Source organism: Hemiscyllium ocellatum, chromosome 36, assembly GCF_020745735.1.
Source record: "Hemiscyllium ocellatum isolate sHemOce1 chromosome 36, sHemOce1.pat.X.cur, whole genome shotgun sequence".
Lineage (NCBI taxonomy): Eukaryota > Metazoa > Chordata > Chondrichthyes > Orectolobiformes > Hemiscylliidae > Hemiscyllium > Hemiscyllium ocellatum.
Genome location: NC_083436.1, coordinates 35,421,634 through 35,443,145, shown reverse-complemented (window position 1 = coordinate 35,443,145; position 21,512 = coordinate 35,421,634). Strand labels below are relative to the sequence as shown.

General features: G+C 43.8%; 1 protein-coding gene across 1 annotated transcript in view; it reads right to left on the bottom strand.

Moving 5' to 3' along the window:
• dkk2 (dickkopf WNT signaling pathway inhibitor 2) overlaps nucleotides 1–21,512 on the bottom strand; it is a 47,888-nt gene that overhangs the window by 6,763 nt on the left and 19,613 nt on the right. The window contains exons 2-3 of the mRNA XM_060851605.1: nucleotides 16,350–16,503; nucleotides 2,553–2,702 (exon numbers count right to left, since the gene is read on the bottom strand). Coding sequence (XP_060707588.1) covers nucleotides 2,553–2,702; nucleotides 16,350–16,503 — 304 coding nt within the window. The remainder of the gene's footprint in view (nucleotides 1–2,552; nucleotides 2,703–16,349; nucleotides 16,504–21,512) is intronic.

Below are 21,512 nucleotides of genomic sequence, written 5' to 3'. Positions count from 1 at the left end.
CGGAAGCGTGGTTCTTAAGTTTGTGGATGACACCAACATTGGTGGTATACCTGAAAGTGAAGAAGGTTATCTAAGATTATTAGGAGATCTTGATCAATTAGGTCAATGGGCTGAGGAGTGGCAGATAGAGTTTAATTTGGATAAATGCAAGGTAATGCATCTTGGTAAAACAAACAAGGGTAGACTTTATGCAATCGGTCAGGCAGCATCCAAGGAACAGGATATTCGACGTTTCGGACATAAGACTTCTTCAGGAATCTTGAAGAAGATTTCTGAAGAAGGGCTTATGCCCGAAACGTTGAATTTCCTGCTCCTTGAATGCTGCCTGACCTGCTGCGCTTTTCCAGCAACACATTTTCAGCTCTGATCTCCAGAATCTGCAGACTTCACTTTCTCCTCGTAGACTTTATGCAATTAGTGGTAGGGTCCTGGGTAGGGTTGCAGAACAGACAGACATATGGGTTCAGGTACATAATTCTTTTAAATTTACATCACAGCGTAAACAGGGTGGTTAAGAAGGCATTAGCGAGCTTGCCTTCATTGCTCAGGCCTTTGAGTATCGGAGTTGGCACACCATGTTGAGATTGTACTAGACATTGATGAGACCTCTTCTGGAGTACTGTGTGCAGTTCTGATTGCCCTGCTATAGGAAGGATATTATTAAATTGGAGAGGATTTGGAAAAGATTTACCATGATATTTCGGGGAATGGAGTGTTTGAGTTATGAAAATAGGCAGGATAGGGTGGGATTTCTCTCACTAGATTGTTGGTGTCTGAGGGGTGACCTTAGAAAGGTTTATAAAATCAGGAGGAGCATGGTTAAGGTGAACATCGAGGGTCTTTTCCCACAGCGTGGGGGAATTCAAAATTAGGACAAAATCTTAACTGACTTGCATTGTCTCTAAGTAGGATTATTAAAGTACTGAAGTGCATGACCACATCAATGAGGAATCAAAGACAGCAGTTAATAATAGGGGGTGAACAAAGCTGGGGTCAAAGAAGTGGGTTAAAAGTCTCTCTCTGCGATGGGGCGGTAGGAACGCGGGAGAAGGGAACTGGAGAGAGTTGGAAAGTCAAAGACACAGCCAATAACAGCAAAGTGTTAGGTTAGGTAGGGCACCTCCAAGACAGAGAAATGTCATAGGAATGTGGAGCTTGTAGGTGATTGTAAACTAGGAGGCAGTTCCGCAGATAGGAGGGATTTGAACATAAAAATGAACTTTAAATTGAAGGCATTGAGGATGTAGATCAGAAAAGACGGGGAAAAAATGAGTCTCTATCACTTGATCTGGGATGGAAGCAGAGGTCGGGTAGCACAGAAAAGGAGAGGTGCATTGAAGTGGTGAAGTCTGGAGTTGACAAAGGCAAGGGTGAATGTTTCAGGTCATAGGAGCAAGTGCTGGTACAAAGCTGAAATGAGTTGGTCCTAATGAATGAAAGAATATGTGTCAGAAACTCGGTTGAGGGTCAAATAGGAGGGTGAGGTTGGAGGAAGCTTGGTTGAGCTGGTTAACTCTTCCCCCAACAACACTTCTCAACACAAACTTTGGAAAACTGCTGCTGACCATTGCAAACAGTATGCAGTACTCTACCAATGCGAATCAGCGAATCGATCAGTCTGCGTTGATAATTTTCATCTAAACTCTTCAGGAAATGATCAACAGTGACTGAGCAAGTCTTTCATTTGCTAGATTTAATTTTAAAGCTTGAGCATGTGACTAAAGAAACCAGGAATCTAAATCTAACAATGCTGGCAAAAGCTTGACTTCTGAATTCTTCTAATACGTGAGCACATTTGACCAGATTGGGAGGAACAAGTGGCTTCTTCTGAGGTTCCCTTGGAGTTTTAACAAGCATGTCACAAAACCAAACATCCTTGCTATTTCACTTATTGTTATTCATGGAAGCCACTAATGGCCCAGTGCGTGACTGCTGCAACTTAACAGAGCAAGAGGAGAACAGAACTATATTAGCAATGTACAGGGGAACCTGCCAAGTGTAGATTATGGGGTTGAAGAAAAAGTCTTTGGGTTGACTGAAAACCATTGCATAAAACCCACAATTATCTTTGGCTAGATTCAGCCTCAGGCACCTTCATTACCCTTCAGAAGTTGCTGTCGTGAACTTCAAGGGCTGTACTAAATGTACAGATGAAAAATGTTATTCTCATCGTTTCCTCTCTTTCCCCCCAGCTTCCTTCAGAGTGCCTCAGTCAGTATATACTGTAAGTGGCACTGTATCATACAGAACGATTTGATCCAAAGGTATACTGGTTAGGTGGATTAGCCATGGGAAATGCAGGGCTAGAGGGGGAGGGTCTGAGTGGCAAGTTCTTCAGAGGGTTGATATGGACTCAATGGGCTGAAGGGCCTGCTTCCACACGGTTGGGATTCTATGATTACTATATGGGCAGTACAAAGCATCTGGTATTGGGTTCTAGATCTGACTGAAATCTTTCTCACTCTACATTATCTCATTATCGCTGGAGATGGCAAGGTGTGACATTTTCCCACATGTTGCTGATTCTGCTGAAAGACGATGATGCCACTAACCTTTCTCACGTGATGGTTTCGCCTGTGTGTTTCCCACAATCTGCCAATACGTGCCCTTGGATCCATGGTGGGTTCCCTTCTTGGTGTGCTCTTGTATGTCCCCGGGGAGGGTTCTGCGACTGGTACTTTCAAGAATGGGTACACAGATACCTGAGGGAAAGGATAACAATAGCTGCAACTAAATCAGGCATTACACATCATGCTTAAAGATTAGCTGCAATTAATTGATCAAGGTGGAGTTTTAGCTTTAACTTGTCCGATTTGCACAAAAGTATCTCTCAGTCTCTTACGCCTTCAGCACAAGAATACTTAATTCCCTATATCCGCTGCATGGTAGATTGTTAATGCTTCCTCTTTGGATATCTGCACATGTATCTATCTGTACTTGCAGACATGCATGTGGGTGTTTAAATACACTTGTATGTGTATCTGTGTTTATGCGTCTTTGAATGTGTGTGTGTGTGTGTGTGTGTGTGCATTTACATATTTAATTATTTGTGTCTGATTGTGTGTGTGAATTTGTGTCTTTGTTTATGTGTGTGTTTGTGTCTGTGTTTGTATGTAACTGATTGTGTCAGAGGGGATAATACTTAGTCACATCAAGAACGTGCATGTGACGCCTTTTATCATCGGGGGGGGCGGGCATGTTTTGTGCTCCAACTGCCACTCAGTTCTGGCTGACCAGGAAACCTTTCCTCTTTTAGCGCCTTCCAATGGAGCATTAGAAAGGGTAACGGATTTATAACCAACATGTCTTGTCGTGCTATGTCAAAACAGAGTTAATGTTTCAGCTTTTCAATTACAACTGGAAAGAGTACAGACTTGGGAATTTGTAATCCAGTGCAGAGAGTGGGATGGGAGACATGGATACAACAGAAGGGAAGGTCTGTGATAGGATGGGAGGCAGGAAAAGGCAAAGAGTTGGTGGGAATGGGAAAAGTTATAAAACAAAAGGTGGGTCAAATGGGAATGACATTGACTGCTGCTTGGAAAGCTGGGATCAGAGGTTGTGATGTGCTGTTATTTTCTAATCAACCTGCTCACGTCGGTTATTCAAATCATTGGAGTGCTGGGGCTTGAACCCAGGCTCAAGGTTAGAGCGGTGCTAGAAAAGCACAGCAGATCAGGCAGCATCTGAGGAGTAGGAAAATCAATATTCCGGGCAAGAGCCCTTCATCAGAACCCAGGCTGCCTAGATGAGAGGTGGAGACATTATCAGCGCACCCTAAGACCCTCACTAAAGTTGTTGAATGCAATGTGAAATCTGGGAGGTTGCAAACTACTAATTTTGTGCTACTTAGTTTGTTCCTTGAATTTGCATTGAGGAACAGTGTAGCAAGCAACAAGTGGAGAGATCAGAGTGGGAGGGGTTGCAGGATTAAGATTTAAACACATCTGTATACATGTGCTTGTGTGTACGTATATCTGTATAGCTGTGATTAAGAACATGTGAGTGTGTACCTGTACAGTTTAGGAATGGTTGTAATAAGGAAGCAAGGGACAAAAAAATTGCTGGGGATGGAGAGGAGAGGCTGACAGCTCACCAAGAAAGGTCAGCAATATCTGGCCTGCCTTGCAGCTATAATGCATCGTGGTTGGGCTAAACTGATGGATTTTGGGACTTCTGCTCTGCAGTGGGAGGAAGTCTCACTTATTGAACAGCTGAGCAATTTGATTGGCTACTCCTGCAGTCCCGACAGTGCCAAAGCTCCGTAGTGCTGTCGGAATTACAGGTAGTTCCATCTTCAGCGGCTTAGTGGGATAATTTTCAACTCCAAGACAGAAGCTTGGATGCTTCAATTTGGAACAGTAAGTGCACACAGTCAGTTCATCTCTCATGCAACGATTGCCTTCTTGTGCAACTCCACATTATAGAAAAATCATGTTTTAGGAACAGCACTTAAAGTATTGGTGCTGTAATTGCACGAAACGTTCGTACTTTAGAAACAGCATCCGCAATTTGTGAATCGCTTTACAGCAAATTTGCATTCACAAAATGCAATGCAATCTAGGTCATCTCTCCAGTCAACACAGAAGGACTGACATCTTTTTGATGAGATGTTAAAATCAGTCCCCTTCAGCACACTCAATCCAAAGCAGAAGACGACATCTCCATGGAGACCTGGCCAACATTAATTCCACACAAACATCACTAAAACGATTTGTATTGCTGTTTGTTAGATCTTGTTATGTAAAAAAATTGACAGCCACAACATTTAGTTGGCTGGAAGATTCTGAGCTTGTTAAAGGCACTAACTCAAAAGAAGTTCTTGCTTTATCTCCAACAAGTAGGTACTAGTTACAGTTAAGAATGTGGTGCTGGAATGATGAAGGGTTTATGCCTGAAACGTCGATTCTCCTGCTCCTCGGATGCTGCCTGACCTGCTGTGCTTTTCCAGCGCCACACTCTCAACTCTGATCTCCAGCAACGCAGTCCTCACTTTCTTCCAGTTACAGTTACGTTTTTTTTTCACTAAGTAGAATGGAGTGATTATGTGGGAGTCACAAATCATAAGACATCAGCTGGTAGAAGTCCCTTGAGAATCTTACACAACTAGCCTGAACAATAATAACATGATAAGTTCATGTCATTAAATAAATGCTGTATCTCCCTCTCCTTTCCAGTGGCTCTCACAATTCTATAGGCATCGGTAGGATCTGAGTAAGCTTCTCAATCATATCCTATTGAAATAAATTACATCAATCAAAACTGTGCAATTTGTCCAATTTTGCACTATTTGAGTATGCCTGACCTTTTTAACGGTTGTTGCTATTGCAAATTATGCTTTTTTTAGATTTTGATTTTGAGTTGATTTACTATTGTCACATGTACTGAGACACGGTGAAAACTATTGTTTTGCATGCTAACCAGACAAATCATACAATAGCGTAATAGAACAGAACGCAGAATATAATGTTACAGCTATAGAGAAGGTGCAGAGAAAGATCAACTCTGATACATGAGAGGTCTGTTCATAAACTTGATAACTGTGGCTAAGGAGCTGTTCTTGAATCTGTTGGTATGTATTTTCAAACTTTTATATCTTCTGCCCAATGGGACTCTTGCTCCAAAAAGTTCAATTCTAAAGATATACACAGAACTACTTCAAAGGCCCGATGTATAACGTTGGTCCTGCCATCAGTATGGTCATGAAATAAAAAGAAATGATGCCTCCATGTTCTTCTAACAAAACGTAACCATAGCTTCTGTTAAAATCATGTTTGCCAAAATGCTGTACAAAATAAATAAAATGCAGATGTTTGTTTCGGAGCTTGATCTAAATGGGATAGAAAGTGGCACAGGGCCACGCATTGGAACTTGGCAAGTTGAAGAATTTGCTTCAAAACTGGTTCGATGGGTCAAATGGCCTCCTTCTATATCGTAATGTCGACAATTGTAAATGATTTTCTAGAGCACAAAATGACAGTCCTTGATTCCAGTCCATTGGTTAAGTTGAGGTTCGTGTCTTATGAGGTCACATGACTACAGACTTGCTGCTTCCAGACATAAAATGATGAAGAAGATCAGAGGCAGGCTGTGGTGGGCTGTGCACTGTGTGTCAACTCTTAGATGGCATTGGTTAGAGCAACATGAAGTCACAAGGCAATGTGGTTGCAATGATTACAAAATAAATTACAAAGCAGGGTGGTTTTGGTACTGTGTGGCAAACAATTTCCCAGAAGAAATAAAACAGTAACAAACCAACAATAGTTTAAAATAAACACACTGGTGATACTGAAGCTCCACTTTGAGTTATGCAAGATACTTTGGACTTTTGTGCACCATTTGCATATTTTACTGTACTTTTCCCTTCCGAGAAGGGTTTATGCACCCAGTGTCACTATCATGAACTCCTGAATTTGGAAAAGGAGTAGTTAAACATCAAACGCACATCCAAAGAGCAGGTTCTGAAATTGCTCTGTGTTTAAAAGCTCATTAAGGGGCATTAGTCTCAGGAGCTAACACTGGAACAGACAATGACAAACCACTCCATTTTCTATACTCTCTGAATTCAATGGAAATCTGAACTGAAAGTCATAGTCATAGACTCATATAGCATAGAAACAGACCCTTTGGTCCAACCACTCCACGTTAATCATGTTCCCAAACTAAACTACTCCCATCTGCCTGTATTTGGTCTATGTCCCTCCAAACCTTTCTTATTCATGTACTCTTTTAAATGTGACGGTACCTGCATCCATCAATCCATAAGGCAGTTCAGTCCACACATTAACCACTCTCTGTGTAAAATAGTGCCTCTCACAAACTTTTTAAATTTTTCTCCTCTCACCTTAAATGTATGTTCTCTAGTTTTGAACTTAGATTAGATTACTTACAGTGTGGAAACAGGCCCTTCGGCCCAACAAGTCCACACCGACCCGCCGAAGCGCAACCCACCCATACCCCTACATTTACCCCTTACCTAACACTACGGGCAATTTAGCATAGCCAATTCACCTGACCTGCACATCTTTGGACTGTGGGAGGAAACCGGAGCACCCGGAGAAAACCCACGCAGACACGGGGAGAACGTGCAAACTCCACACAGTCAGTCGCCTGAGTCGGGAATTGAACCCGGGTCTCTGGTGCTGTGAGGCAGCAGTGCTAACCACTGTGCCACCGTGCCGCCCATCTTAGGGAAAACTCTGCCACCCTAGGGAAAAGACCCTTTCTACTCTGCTTATCTACACTCCTTATGATTTTATAAACTTCTATAAAGTCACCCCTCAAGCTCCTACGCTCCAGTGAAAACATTCCAGTCTAATTTTATATCTCAGCCCCTCCATTCCTAGCAACATCCTGGTACATCTTTTCTGAACCCTCTCCAGTTTAATAATATCCTTCTTAGAACTGCACTCAGTACTGTAGAAGATGCCTCACCAATGTCCTGTACAATCTCAACACACCATCCGTACACTGGTCGAATTACTATAATTTTGTGCCTGCATGTTAACATTTTGTGTTTCATGCACAAGAGCACCCCGATCCCTCTGTGCTGGACCTTTATGGGGTCTCTCTCCATTTAAATGATAGTCTGGCTTTGGATCCTTCCCACCTGTTCTTTTCTATTAGACTGTTTTCGTATTAAATGGATCAGACTAGACGAAACTGTTGATAAATGCAATGTGCTCACATTTGTTCAAAGTAAGCTTAACATCAACATTCTGAATTTCAATCCCGGAGTTCATATCCTGAGGTTAACTTTGTGTCTTCCAAACAGACCTCTCTCTGCAGTTTTGAGTTTCTGGGCAGCTCTCCGCTACCTCAAACTAGAGAAACCTGAACCAGGTGTAGGGATTTGCAATGAATCTCAAATACTAAGGTCCAACCTGGCGTTCATTAGACTGCTTTGGACAAACCTGGAATCAGGTGTGTTGCCTTTTCTGCTATACGGGGTCAAATTTGACTTGGGGCGGGGATGGGAGGAGATGTGACTCAAACACAATTGCCACAGAGAATTTGAAACTTATTTTAATTCCCAGTGTGTTAGTTGGTTAACACACAGAAGACAGGGAGCTGAGATTATAGGATCTTTTATTCGGTTTGGACAAACTTAACTCGTGGAATGCCATAACAGTCAGTTATTTACGCTCTACATTAATGACTTGGAGAAGGGAGGAGAGTGTAATGTATCCAAATTTGCTGATGATATAAAAATAGGTGGAAGGGTATGTTGCGAACATCAAGAATCTGGAAGGGGATGTCAGTTGGTTGAGTGAGTGGGCAAAATCTTGCCAAATGGAGTGTAATGTAGGAAGTGTGAGGTCATTTACTTTGGTGGGAAGGATCCAAAGCCAGACTATCATTTAAATGGAGAGAGATTAGATTAGATTACTTAGTGTGGAAACAGGCCCTTCGGCCCAACAAGTCCACACCGACCCGCCAAAGCGCAACCCACCCATACCCCTACATTTACCCCTTACGTAACACAATGGCCAATTCACCTGACCCGCACATCTTTGGACTGTGGGAGGAAACCGGAGTACCCGGAGGAAACCCACGCAGACACGGGGAGAACGTGCAAACTCCACAACAGTCAGTCACCTGAGGTGGGAATTGAACCCGGGTCTCAGGTGCTGTGAGGCAGCAGTGCTAACCACTGTGCCACCGTGCCGCCCACAATAAAGAGACCCCATAAAGGTCCAGTACAGAGGGATCAGGGTGCTCTTGTGCATGAAACACAATGTTAACATGCAGGCACAGCAAGTAATTAAGAATACGAACAAAATGTTGGCCTTTTTTGCTATAGTTTAAAAATACCAGGCTTTTTAAAGCTGTTCAGGGTGTTTATGAGGCAGCACTTGGAGTATTGTATACAGTTTTGGTCCCTGTATTTAAAAAAAGGATTTACTGGCATTGGATGTAGTGCCAAAGAGATTCACTAGAATCATTGAATTCCTTCAGTGTGGAAGGAGACCATTCAGCCAATTAAATCCACACTGATCCTCCAAAAAGCACCTCACTCTTCCTACCCCCATAACCCTGCATTTGCCATGGCTACCCACATAGCCTGAACATCCCTGGACACCAAGGGCAATTTAGCACGGCCTATCCACTTAACTTGCACATCTTTGGACTGTGGGAGGAAACTGGAGCACCTGATAGAAACCTACACAGACACAGGGAGAATATGTCAAACTCCACACAGACAGCAGCCCAAGGCTGGAATCAAACCCAGGTATCTGGCACTGTGAGGCATCATTGCTAGCCACTGTGCCACTCTAAGGCTGATCCCTAGGATAAAGGGGTTGACTTATCAAGAATGGCTAAACATGTTTGACCTTGATTCATTAGAGTTTAGTAGAACAAAGTGTGATCTTATTGAAAATGCAAGATTCTGAGGGAGTTTGACAGGGTCGATGTTGAGGAAATCTTTCCACAGTGGGGTCATGTGGAACTTGGGAACATAGTTACAGAACACAGGGACACTCATTTAAATCAGCGATGCAAAGAAATGCCCTCTGAGGAGGGAGTTAGATTTTTAAAACATTGAAGAGTTGAGGCCTGATCTGATAGAATGCTGGGTAGGCTGGAGGAGGTGGATGTGATATTCCTGCTCCTAATACTCATGTGTAAATATTTCTTATTGCCACACAAAATTACTCCATTTGTTTTTAAAGTTTCTCCATTTACGATCTATTATGGTATGAAAAGAAATCAGTTCAAGGAAACACCCACCAGCCTCCTGCCCCAAAACAGCAACCATCCAAGGTGACAAAGGCAATGCAGTGTTACACCTTATTTGAGAAATATAGCTGCTCCCACCCTGTTTATAATTGCTGAGCTTTCCATTGTATTAAAAAGTCCTGGCCTAGTTCATGGCTTTTTTTAATCTGATCTATGGCCATTGCATAGGTGAGGTTTTTGGAAGGATGTACAAGTCTCTGTAAGCCTGCTACTCATAACATTGGTGGTTCATCTAGCATTGCCAAGTGTATCAGTGAAACCTCTGATAGGTTCTGACACATGGGTTCCTACGCTGAGGGCTACCAGTCTGCTCCATCTGTGCGATAGTTTGGCCTTTTATTTTCTGGCTTATTTTCTTTTCATGCACTCAGGAATTTCCTGGCTCCTATTCCCCTGTGAACATTAATCCTATCCCATATGAATCATCCTGTCCACTCATCATCCAATTACTCTCTCAAAGTTCATCAGCTTTGTTCAGCTCATGTGCCTTCGGTACACACAATTCCTCTCATAGCACCACTCCCGAAGCAGATTTTTTTTTCCATTCTGGCTTATTTCTCTTTCTCACGAGTTACAAGAGAGTTTTCAGTGTTTACTTCTGATTGTTTCGGTTATAGCTCGGCTAATATTCGCGGCCTAAGTATTGTCTCTCATCCCAAGCGGATGCCCCATCTCTCAAAGCTGTGAAGTGGGGCTTAACCCTCTGACTCAATGGCCAGGGTGTGATCATGAAGGAAAGACTGGCATGCAAAGGTTAAAATAATATGTCAAGATCTAAACCAAACCCATCTGCCACTTAGCAATATGTTCCAGCTCACAATATACAGCTGCACCAAAGCATTACTAAAGCGTTACGAATCAGCGTAATGTTATAACTGCTATTTGATTGATAATGATATTGCTTGACTTGAGGCATGTTTCTACTTTGCTGCTGTTGTGTGTTAGGCAGACAGAAGCAAGGTGGAACTGGAAACAACAGCAGCAACAGCAAAGACAGATGAGTTATGAATCAAAACCTGGTGGTTTCTGTGGATACAGAAGATGTGCAGAAATTGCATTAGGTTAAGAGTTGTCAGAAGTTGTTTTTTTTTCCCCCAATGCTTCAACAATAAAGTGACAAACACAGAGTGGGAGAAAGTTCCTTAGAAATTTTTTTTTATTCATGCAGCATCACTGGCTGGGCCAGCACTTCTTGCCCGTCTGAAAACTACTGCTTGAACTTGAGAGACTTGCTGGGACCATTTCAGAAGACAGATTACAGTCAGTCACATGGGCATGGGTCTGGAGTCTCATGTGGGCCAGGCCAGGTAGGAACAACAGATTTCCTTCCCTAAAGTTAGCCTTTCGAGTCTGACATGATCTTTCTTCAGAGCTGTCCCCCAAAGGTTTCCCCAACTGTTCGCACAGATTCGAGATGATTAAAGAGTGGAGAATGTTTTCAGTTTAATTGGTGATGCTGCTGTCAGGATATGGAAGGGGTAGTGGGGGCATGTTCAACCTCACCAAACAGGTCCTTTGGAAGAGGAATAGCTCAGCAGAAGTGCTCCCAGGATGGAGGGGTTGGGAGAGAGATTGGGAAAATTGAGCCTGAGTCCTCTACAGTTTCAAAGAATGAGAGATGCTTTCATTGAAACTTAAAAAAATACTTAAAGGCAGAGAATGGGGTGGGTACAGGTAAGATGTTTCCCCAGTTGGGGAAATCTAAAACCAGGGGCATAATTACAAACAAGGGGGATGATTTTACTCAGAGAGTTGGGAATCTTTGGAATTCTCTACCACAGAGGGCTGGGGTAGCTCAGTCTTTGAGTATGTTTAAGGTTAAGATGTATCCATTCTGGTTACCAATGGTATGTCAGAGTCATGGGGATGGAATGGGGGGTGAAGGGTTCAATCAGCCACAATTGCATTGAAGTGCAGGGCAGGCTCGATGGACTGAATGGCCTATTCCTATTCCTATTCCTATATTCCTATAGACTGGCTCTTGTTAGTGTTGAGGGGTGATAAACTGATTGTCTTCACACGGAGTGGTAGATTTATCTTCTTCTCCAAACAGGGACCTGACCTCAAAGGATTGGAAGCAGGAGTGCAGGAGGAGAGCGCTGATTTTCTGTGGTGCTATCTTTCAGCATGTATGCCGTACTGGTCACAGACAATCAACAAATCCACCCTTGAAGATCAGCCCAAAGGTAACTGATCATTGCCGGACTTGTAAACTGAATGAGTGGGTAACCATTCACCAAGGGGTGACGTTGTCACCATCAACAGGAATCTCTTAACTCACATCCAGCAGTTCCTTGTCTAGAACGAGGGAGGGATACTGCCTGAGTGGTCCCGAAACCAGTTCCTTGTCTAGAACAAGGGAGGGATACTGCCTGAGTTGTCCCGAAACCTAAGCACTTCAGTGTGAGCTGAAACCCATTTGTCATTAACCGAAACCTTGAAAAGTCAGGAATTGCGAGGCAACGATATTTTCGTAGTGCCTGACACTTGAAAACAAATTCATGTGGTGTTCTTTGGGCAGAGTGGTTTCTGGCAAAACTGTAAAAATAAAGTGCCAGGGTACAGCCGTGATCGCATCATTCAGCGTACTCCTTTGATGAGTCACAAATGTGAATGCACAGCTGCCAGGCTAAAACCCAGCTGTCACAACTCCATTAGACAGGACAGGCGACCACAGTCTCTGGTGCCCAATCAATTGTGTCTTTCACCACTGGGAATTGGGTATCGTGTGAACTGCCACATAGAACTACCCAGTGCAGCAGAGAATAGCAACAAAATGTTGCCTTCCTTCATTATCTGTTTAAGACAGCATTTTCACACTGTTATCCTGATCAGGAATTTCCCCAGAATGAGCCAGCATACTATGGCAAGTAAAGCAGTGTGCATTTTGGAAATGGTTGTGAGTTATTCAAATAGCCTACTCCATTAATTTTAAATTATCTAATGCTGAAGGAGACATGCCTCTTTCTAAGCAATTCTAGCTTAAGTGAATCCAGGGTCCTTGTGCACCTTTCTGTTTGAAAACTAATCTTTGATATTGGTCCTGCAGCTCTGCACATACTTTATGGGTGGAATTTAAGGCTGCCTGGTGTGCCATGGGTAATGGTTCAAAAAATGGAAAAGTACAGACAGAATGAGAACATCCAAATCACAACATTGAAATTTTGCACCTTTCCCCATAAGCCTTAAATGGCCATTGACTGGTGACTATCTTATTTCAATGCATCTCACTAAAGGCCCGACTCACCTTACTTTTTACAACTCTTCCAATTCCCGTTTCGTTCCCCAAGAAACTGGATGGTGCAAATTCCCAACAAGTAAACCGGAGCAGGTAGCTGGAAGCTGCAGCTCACCAAAACCTCATCCCAGTCAGCATCCCGACTGCTTCTTCATGACAACACCCCTGCATGCTCCTTGGCTGGCATCCTTCATCCCCCCTATGTCAGCACTGGCAACCCACAGGCTGACCACGTCGCTCTGCCAGCTCTCCGGCCAACTCTCACACCACGTCAGTCCATCAACCCTTTAGGGACACCAAGCGCTTGTATGTTTCTTCCTGGACACTTTGGGAACACACAGTCATCTCATACATCTGCACAGGACCCATCTCATGGTTCTCAGCCCGCCTTCTCAGTAATCGCTGCCAGGCGTGTGTGGCTCACCCTGCTTTCTTAACACAGACAGGTCTTCCGTGCTCAGCCATAGGCTGCCAGCTTGTGTTACTTTGTTAACTGAGAGGGCAGGGAGGGTCGGCAGTTTCAGACGGTGAGAGGCACTAAGTGGAGGCATGTAATAGTGAGAGGTGCAGTCCGTGGTCTTGGTGAGAGGGGGGTGCAGTACCAAAATTAGAGTGAGTGATGGTCCTATAAGTGTGAGGTCGTACTGAGAAGATGGTGACAGCTATTCTTGTGGAGCATAGAAGGTCATTGACTTTCTCCTGCTGGACGTCCTGTGGAAACAGCACTAACCTGGGTTCCAATCTGTCCTCAGGCTGGCGGGGTCTGGTAAGGTGGCTGTCTGTGGGGGTCCACAGGGTCAAGGACTCCCCTCCTTTCCACATCTCGTTCACTATCACCTCCAGGTCCCTGTCTGTGATGCAGGGAGTGTGCACGGTGGCACAGTGGTTAGCACTGCTGCCTCACAACACCTGAAACCCGGGTTCAATTCCCGACTCAGGTGACTGACTGTGTGGAGTTTGCACGTTCTCCCCGTGTCTGCGTGGGTTTCCTCCGGGTGCTCCGGTTTCCTCCCACAGTCCAAAGATGTGCGGGTCAGGTGAATTGGCCATGCTAAATTGCCCGTAGTGTTAGGTAAGGGGTAAATGTAGGGGTATGGGTGGGTTTCGCTTCGGCGGGTCGGTGTGGACTTGTTGGGCCGAAGGGCCTGTTTCCACACTGTAAGTCTAGTCTAATCTAATCTTTCCTCTGGGCCAGGTGCTGAGGGTAGGGGATTGAGCAGCACGGTGGGAGGGGCGGTTCCTGGCTTGCAGCATCTGGAGTGGTGTGTGCGTGGCTGGGATTCCAACACCGTGCCGGTGGATTCAACACTGTGAGCTCCCGGCAGCGATATTTGCTTCCACTCATGGGCCACAAATATCCCTGAAAAAGCCACCCAGGAGCGCAGTTACATTACTGCTGAGGTGTAAGGTGGAGGAATGTGTGTGAAAAGTCACTCTGAGCCAAGGAGAACCATGAATGTCACTCGGCAGAACACTTCAAGTGGAAATGGGTGTTTTCTGCCTCGATCTTTCATTCGAAGCCATGTATTCTATTAGGTGCAAGAAGCTGACAGAGTATAATGAAGGTAAAATGTAACATCACTGCACTTGTTTGTTAGGGCTATAAACAGGAACAGAGAGATCCAAACTTTATTAGAGTAAAACAATTTGATCATCTGATGACAAGAAGCCCTTGTCTTGAACAAAGATGTACTTTATTGCGTGATGGTGCTCAGATGTATTGGTATGATAGACATTATGTGGAGGTGCCAGTGCTGCACTAGGGTGGACAACGTTAAAAAATCACACAACACCAGGTTATAGTCCAACAGGTTTAATTGGAAGCACTAGCTTCCAGAATAAAACACAGAACTTGTAGCAAAAGATTACAGTGTCATGTTGAATATATAATTTCTATTTCACAACACTGTAATCTTTTACGATAAATTCTGTGTCTTATGGTCCTGCTCCACCACCACCTGATGAAGGAGCAGCGCTCCGAAAGCTAGTGCTTCCAAATAAACCTGTTGGACTATAATCTGGTGTTATATGATAGACATTGTTACTGAGACTGGCGAAGACCTCAATATTTAGTCTGACTCCCTCAAGGTCTCAAGCTATTCCTCCCACCCCAGGGTCCATGTGGCATCATTACATTAGATGGGTGCTTAATGCACTCCTCAATATTAACTCTTTGATAGCCATAGACCCTTAAACAACAGAAACAACCAGATATTCTGCTTGGTTTCGGGATAAGTATTGACCAGGACACCAGGGATAAAAGCCCTCTCCTCTCTGACTGGTGCTGTGGTTTGTTTCATAGCTACCAAAGAGGGGAGTTCAATTAGCATCTCATGCAAAGGGGAACACCCCTGTCAGTGCTGCACTGGTGGAATGGCCTGGATTGTGAACTCAAATTCCTGCAGTGAAATTTGAACCTCAACCTTCTAATGTGGAGGTAAGGCTGTTAAACCTGAGCCTTTTTATATATTCTTTCACAGGACATGGGTGTCGCTGGTTGGGTCAACATTTATTGCCCATCTATAGGCGCCTTGAGATGGTGATGGTGAGCTGCCTTCTTGAACTGCTGCAGTACATTTGGGGTGGGTCGAGAGGGAGTTCCGGATTTTGCCCCAGTGACAGGGCAGGAATGGCAAGTTCTAACACGATGGTGATTGGCTTGGAGGGGAACTTGCAGGTTCCCATGTATCTGCTGTGCTTGTCCTCCTAAATGATTGTAATTGTGCATTTGGAAGGTGCTGTCTAAGGATGTTTGGTGAATTTCTGCAGTGTATCTTGTAGCCAGTACACACTACTGCTACTGAGCATCAGTGGTGGAGGTAGTGGATGTTTGTGGATGTGGTGGGTTGCTTTATCCTGAATTCTTAGACACAAAAACACTGCAGGTGATGGAATCCAAAGTAGACAAGTAGGAGGCTGGAAGAACACAGCAAGCCAGGCAGCATCAGGAGAAGTTGACATTTCAGGTATAACCCTTCTTCAGGAATCTATCCTGAATAATGTCAAGCTTCTTGAGCTTTGTTGGAGCTGCATTCAGTGGGGAGTATTCCATCACACTCCTGACTTGTGCCTTATAAATGGTGGACAGGCATTGAGCAGTCAGGGGGTGAGTTAATCACGACAGGATTCCAAGCCTATGACCTGTTCTGGCAACCGCAGTACTTTTATAAATAGTACCACCTCAATTTCTGAAGGTTCAGAACATAGCTGATCTCTCTTGATGGAAGAACACTCGTTTTGCACTCCTCCCCGCTCCCTTATCAAATCAACCCTTAAATTCTGCCCAGTGGATTCAGATAAGATTAACATCTGCCAAGTTTAAACACTTCTTTCTCTTGACCAGGCCCCAGTGAAGTGAAAACCAATGTACCGTTACTGCAGTAGTTTCCTGGGCAGCACATTGAGTCTCTATGACATCGTTTCTTCCTTCTCCTACAGGATACACAGGATGGGTAGCCTTGATGGTGTGAATGATGACAGTACCCACTGGGTCCACACTCTTTATCATTGCTGCATGCCTGATTCTGAAACACACAAAACAGAAACACAACCTATAAGCCTTTTTATAAAGCAGTGGGTTAGCATGAGACAATCATTCAGATTGAGGGAAGGCCGTTAGGGTGGGGAACGGGGAAGGGATGATCATGTAAAACCTACTCAGCAGTTGTGCCCTGAAGGGAAAAGTATCAGGTTTTAATGTGCTTTTGGTTGCAAATACTGGCTGTACTCGGTGAGCTACCTCACATTATCGAGTGCCTCTGAAAGCTAGCTTTGTCTGAAATCATTTTCACACAGATATCCTCTTCTTATCTCAGTCACAGCATCATGCACCTCAAACAATGTCCCCTTGCTTCACAGTAACCATTGGGAGACTTTGCTCACTGCTCACTGCTCACTGCTAGGTGTGACAGAGCAGAGAGGAAAGGGAGATGATAAACATGGCAGCAGTATAAGCTATGCTTGACCATTACAAATACCATGTAGCTTATTTGTACAACACAGTTAAAGATAATTCACCCACATTGAGACAATCATCGAACAACAATATGTACAGGATGTGCCAGAAGCTCAGTCCTCAAGTGTTCTGTATCATGAACAAATAATTATGGGTTCCCTTACTATCTATTATATTAAAACCACTTATGACTGAATAAACTTCCTGTCAACTTTATAAATAAAACTTCAGTACAGATATAAACATGCATTATTGAGTCGTGGTTATCAGTGATTGCTCTGTAGCACTGTTACTGGTGGGATGGTGTAATTACAATGTGATAATTTCACACAAAAGGAATTGGCATTGAGATAGCATCGCTGAACAGCACAGCACAACCCAAAGAGATTTACAGAAATGAAGTACTTTTTAAAATGTTGATACTTCTATAACGAGTTTTGAGAAGATTTGCAGCTCAGGTTGAGGTTCTGGGTGTAGATTTGCTCACTGAGCTGGAAGGTTCATTTTCAGACATTTCATCACCATCCTAGGTGACATCTTCAGTGAACCTCCAGACGAAGCATTGCTGATGATTCCTGCTTTCTCTTTATATGTTTTGGGTTTCTTTGGGTTGGTGATGTCATATCGTGTATGATGCCATTTTCTATGGTGATGTCATTTCCACCAACAGCGGCTGGCCAATCAAAGGCTGGCAGTTCATGTGCTCAGCAGCACCGCAGGAGAGAGACTGTGGTAACTGCAGGAAAAACATTTGATGAAGTTCCTGGATCATGAAGAGTCTGGTTAACTAATAGTTGGGATTGGGGTGGAGAGGATTCAGGGAGGACAGTGGGTTCAGTAGCAAGGGCAGGCTTGTTGGATATCAGCTCTGCCCCATTTCCCAGTGGAGCACGGATTACCTTTGATCAAGAGTTCACCTGGCATCAGGGCAGGCAGTTCAACCATGGGTCTTCCCGACCAGAAACGTAATTCCAGTGGAATCACCATAATGACCGACTTCAGAGAAACCGGCACCCTCCCAAATTAAATGCCTTTCACGTCTCTACATTTCCCATCTCCAAGATCAGAATATTCCATTGGTGCATTCTGGTCTAAATGTTCCCAATTTGTAAAATCCCTAAAAAAAATTAACACTTTACGTCTCTCCACTTCATGGAAGATCGGCCAGTTATTTTTTAAAAAATATCCCTCGCCACTCTTTGGGTACTTTCAGAAAGTGTTGAAATGTTTACAATATACAGCAATGACTTAGAGGAAAGAAGCAAATACACTGTATCCAAATTTGCAGATACCATAAAAATAGGTGGAAAGGTAAGTTACAAAGACGGACACAAACAGTTTACAGAGAGATATTATTAGGTTAAGAAACTGGGCAAAAAGTTGGCAAATGGAGTTTAATGTGGAAAAATGTGAGGTTTGTTCATTTTAGAAGACAGAACAAAATTACAGAGTATTATTTAAATTGAGAAAAGCTGCAGAAAACTGTGACTTTGGTGGTACTTGTGTACAAAACACAGAAAGCTAGCACACATGTACAGCAGGGAATCAGGAAGGCTAATGGAATATTGGCTCTTATTTCCAAGGGGTTGGAGTATGAGAGCAGGGAAGTCTTATTGCAACTGTACAAGGTGCTGGTGAGACTACATCTGGAGTATTATGAGCAGTTTTCATCCTGTTAAGGAAATATATCATTTACTTGTAGGCAGTTCAGAGAAGGTTCATGAAGATAATCACTGGTATGGGGGAGTTGCCATGTGAGGGAAGGTCAAACAGGTTGGGACTCTACTCACTGGAGTTTAGAAAAATTAGAGGTGATCTCATTGAAGCATATCGGATTCTTGAAGGATTTGACAGGGGAAACATTCGGGGAGCATTTCCCCTCACAGAAGAACCGAGGACCAGGGGGCATAGTCTCAGAATAAAAAGGCGCCAACTTAAAGCTGAGATGAGGAGGAATTTCTTCTCTTGGAGGATTGTGAGTGGCTGGAACTCCTTATCACAGAGAGCAGTGGGGGCAGAGTCCTTGTGTAGTTTTAAGGCTGAGATAGATAGATTCTTGATCAGTCAGAGAATTGAGGGTTATGGAGGAAAGGTAGGAAAGTGGACGTGAGGAATGTCAGTTTAGCCATAATCCTATTGAAGGATCAAGAGGCAGAACAGTCTATTCCTGTACCTATTTCTTACTATCTTCTTTTTATCCTCATAGTTTTACACATCCCATTATTGCACTTCTGAAAATCCCTGCAAATTATTTTGTTATTTTTAATCAGAAGATTTTTGATGTAATGGTCAGTGTAAGCCTAAAGCACTTCTTTTTGTTGTGTTTGTTCAAGGGATGTGGGCATTGCTGGCAAAGGCAGTACTCATTGCCCATCCCTAATTGCCCTTCTGCTATGCTACTTCCTTGAGCTGTCACCATACACAATGGAAGTTTCAGGATTTTGCACCAGTGACACTGAAGGAACGAAGATATATTTCCAAGTCAGGATGGTGAGTGTTTTGATGGGGAACTTGCAGCTGGTGGTGTTCCCATGCATCTGCTGGTAGATCTCAGCGTTTCCAAGGTGGCTGTTGAAGTAGCCTTGGTGATTTGCTGTAGTTAACACTGCTGCCACTATGCTCCATTGGTACAGGGACTGATTGATTATGGTTACAGATTGGGATTGCAGTCAAGTAGACTCCTGGATGGTGGTGAGTCTCCTGAATATTTTGGAGCTCAACTTATCCAGGCAAGCGAATCTAACGATGAAACAAATATCAAAATATACATCAGATTGAGGGGCACTGGATGACCCTAAACCCTTGGTTTCATTTGTTTTAATTTTTAAAAAAATATTGATCAGATCTATTTTATAATCTTTTTATTAAAAAGTTATGATAGCAGACAGAATGAGGGCTGGATGGCTTAATTGGGAAGATCATGGTGGATATTATTGTCGATTCAGCTCCACTTACCTGCCTGCTCACCTTAATTCCTTTATGGTTAAAAAATCTAACTTTGTTTTTAAGGCAATCAACAAGGAAGCCTCAGCTGCTTCACTGAGCAGGGAATTCCACAGATTCACAACCCTCTGGGTGAAGATGTTTCACCTTAACTCCACCCTGAATGCTCTCCCCCTTATTTTGAGGCTATGCCCTCTGGTACTAGTTTCACCCACCCGTGGAAACAACCTCCTATCTTTTATCTTATCTATTCCCTTCATAATTTGATATGTTTCTACAATATATCCCCACTCATTCTTCTGAATTCCAATGAGTATAGTCCCAGTCTACTCAATCTCTCCTCAATAAGCCAACCCTCAACTCCGGAATCAACCTAGTGAGCCTCCTCTGCACTCCCTCCAGTGCCAGTACACCCTTTCTCAAGTAAGGAGACCAAAACTGTATACGGTACTCCAGATGTGGCCTCACCAGCATCCTATACAGCTGCAACATAACCTCCCTGATGTTCAGCTCCACTCCTTCAGCAACAAGTGACAACATTCCATTTGCCATCTTAATTACCTGCTGCACCTGCAAATCAACTTTTTGTGATTCATTCTGAGGGCAATGTGATATCCCAAAATTGTGAGGAGGGGAGCTCAATGACAGAGGATATCCAAAGAATTTCACTCGGAATATCCATGAATGTGCATACCACCACTTTAAACATTGCACAGAAAATACACTTTCAGAAATGATTAAGTTGCAATTCTGCCTCGACAGCCTAGCCTTTTCTCAAGGACAAAAGATTAGAATACAATCTAATCTTTTTAGATTAGACTAATTACAGTGTGGAAACAGGCCCTTCGGCCCACACCGACCCATACCCCTAATCTAACACTACGGCAATTTAGTATGGCCAATTCACCTGACCGGCACAACTTTGGACTGTGGGAGGAAACCGGAGCACACCCACGCAGACACGGGGAGAACGTGCAAACTCCACACAGTCAGTCGCCTGAGTCGGGTTTTGAACCCAGGTCTCTGGCGCTGTGAGGCAGCAGTGCTGACCACTGCCATCGTGCCGCCTCTAAGTAGGGATTTACCTAACAGTTACCAATCCAGAGAGATGTTCCCTCAACATCAGACTCTACTTGTCTCAAAGATGTTTTTACTTCCCGCAGGGAACTTTCCCAGATCACTTCCATAGGGAATAGCCAACTAACAATTACAAAGGGACTGCTCAGGTCAAATGCTGCTCCATTTTAGCAACCAGACTATCCCTGACCATGAGACACCATCATGGTGGCACGGTGGCACAGTGGTTAGCACTGCTGCCTCACAGCGCCTGCGACCTGGGTTCAATTCCCGACTTGGGCGACTGACTGTGTGGAGTTTGCACATTCTCCCTGTGTCTGCGTGGGTTTCCTCCGGGTGCTCCGGTTTCCTCCCACAGTCCAAAGATGTGCGGGTCAGGTGAATTGGCCATGCTAAATTGCCCATAGTGTTAGGTAATGGGGTAAATGTAGGGGTATGGGTATGGGTGGGTTGCGCTTCGGCGGGTTGGTGTGGACTTGTTGGGCTGAAGGGCCTGTTTCCACACTGTAAGTAATCTAATCTAATCTAAAGAGACTAGGGATCAGTTAGGTTGTTACA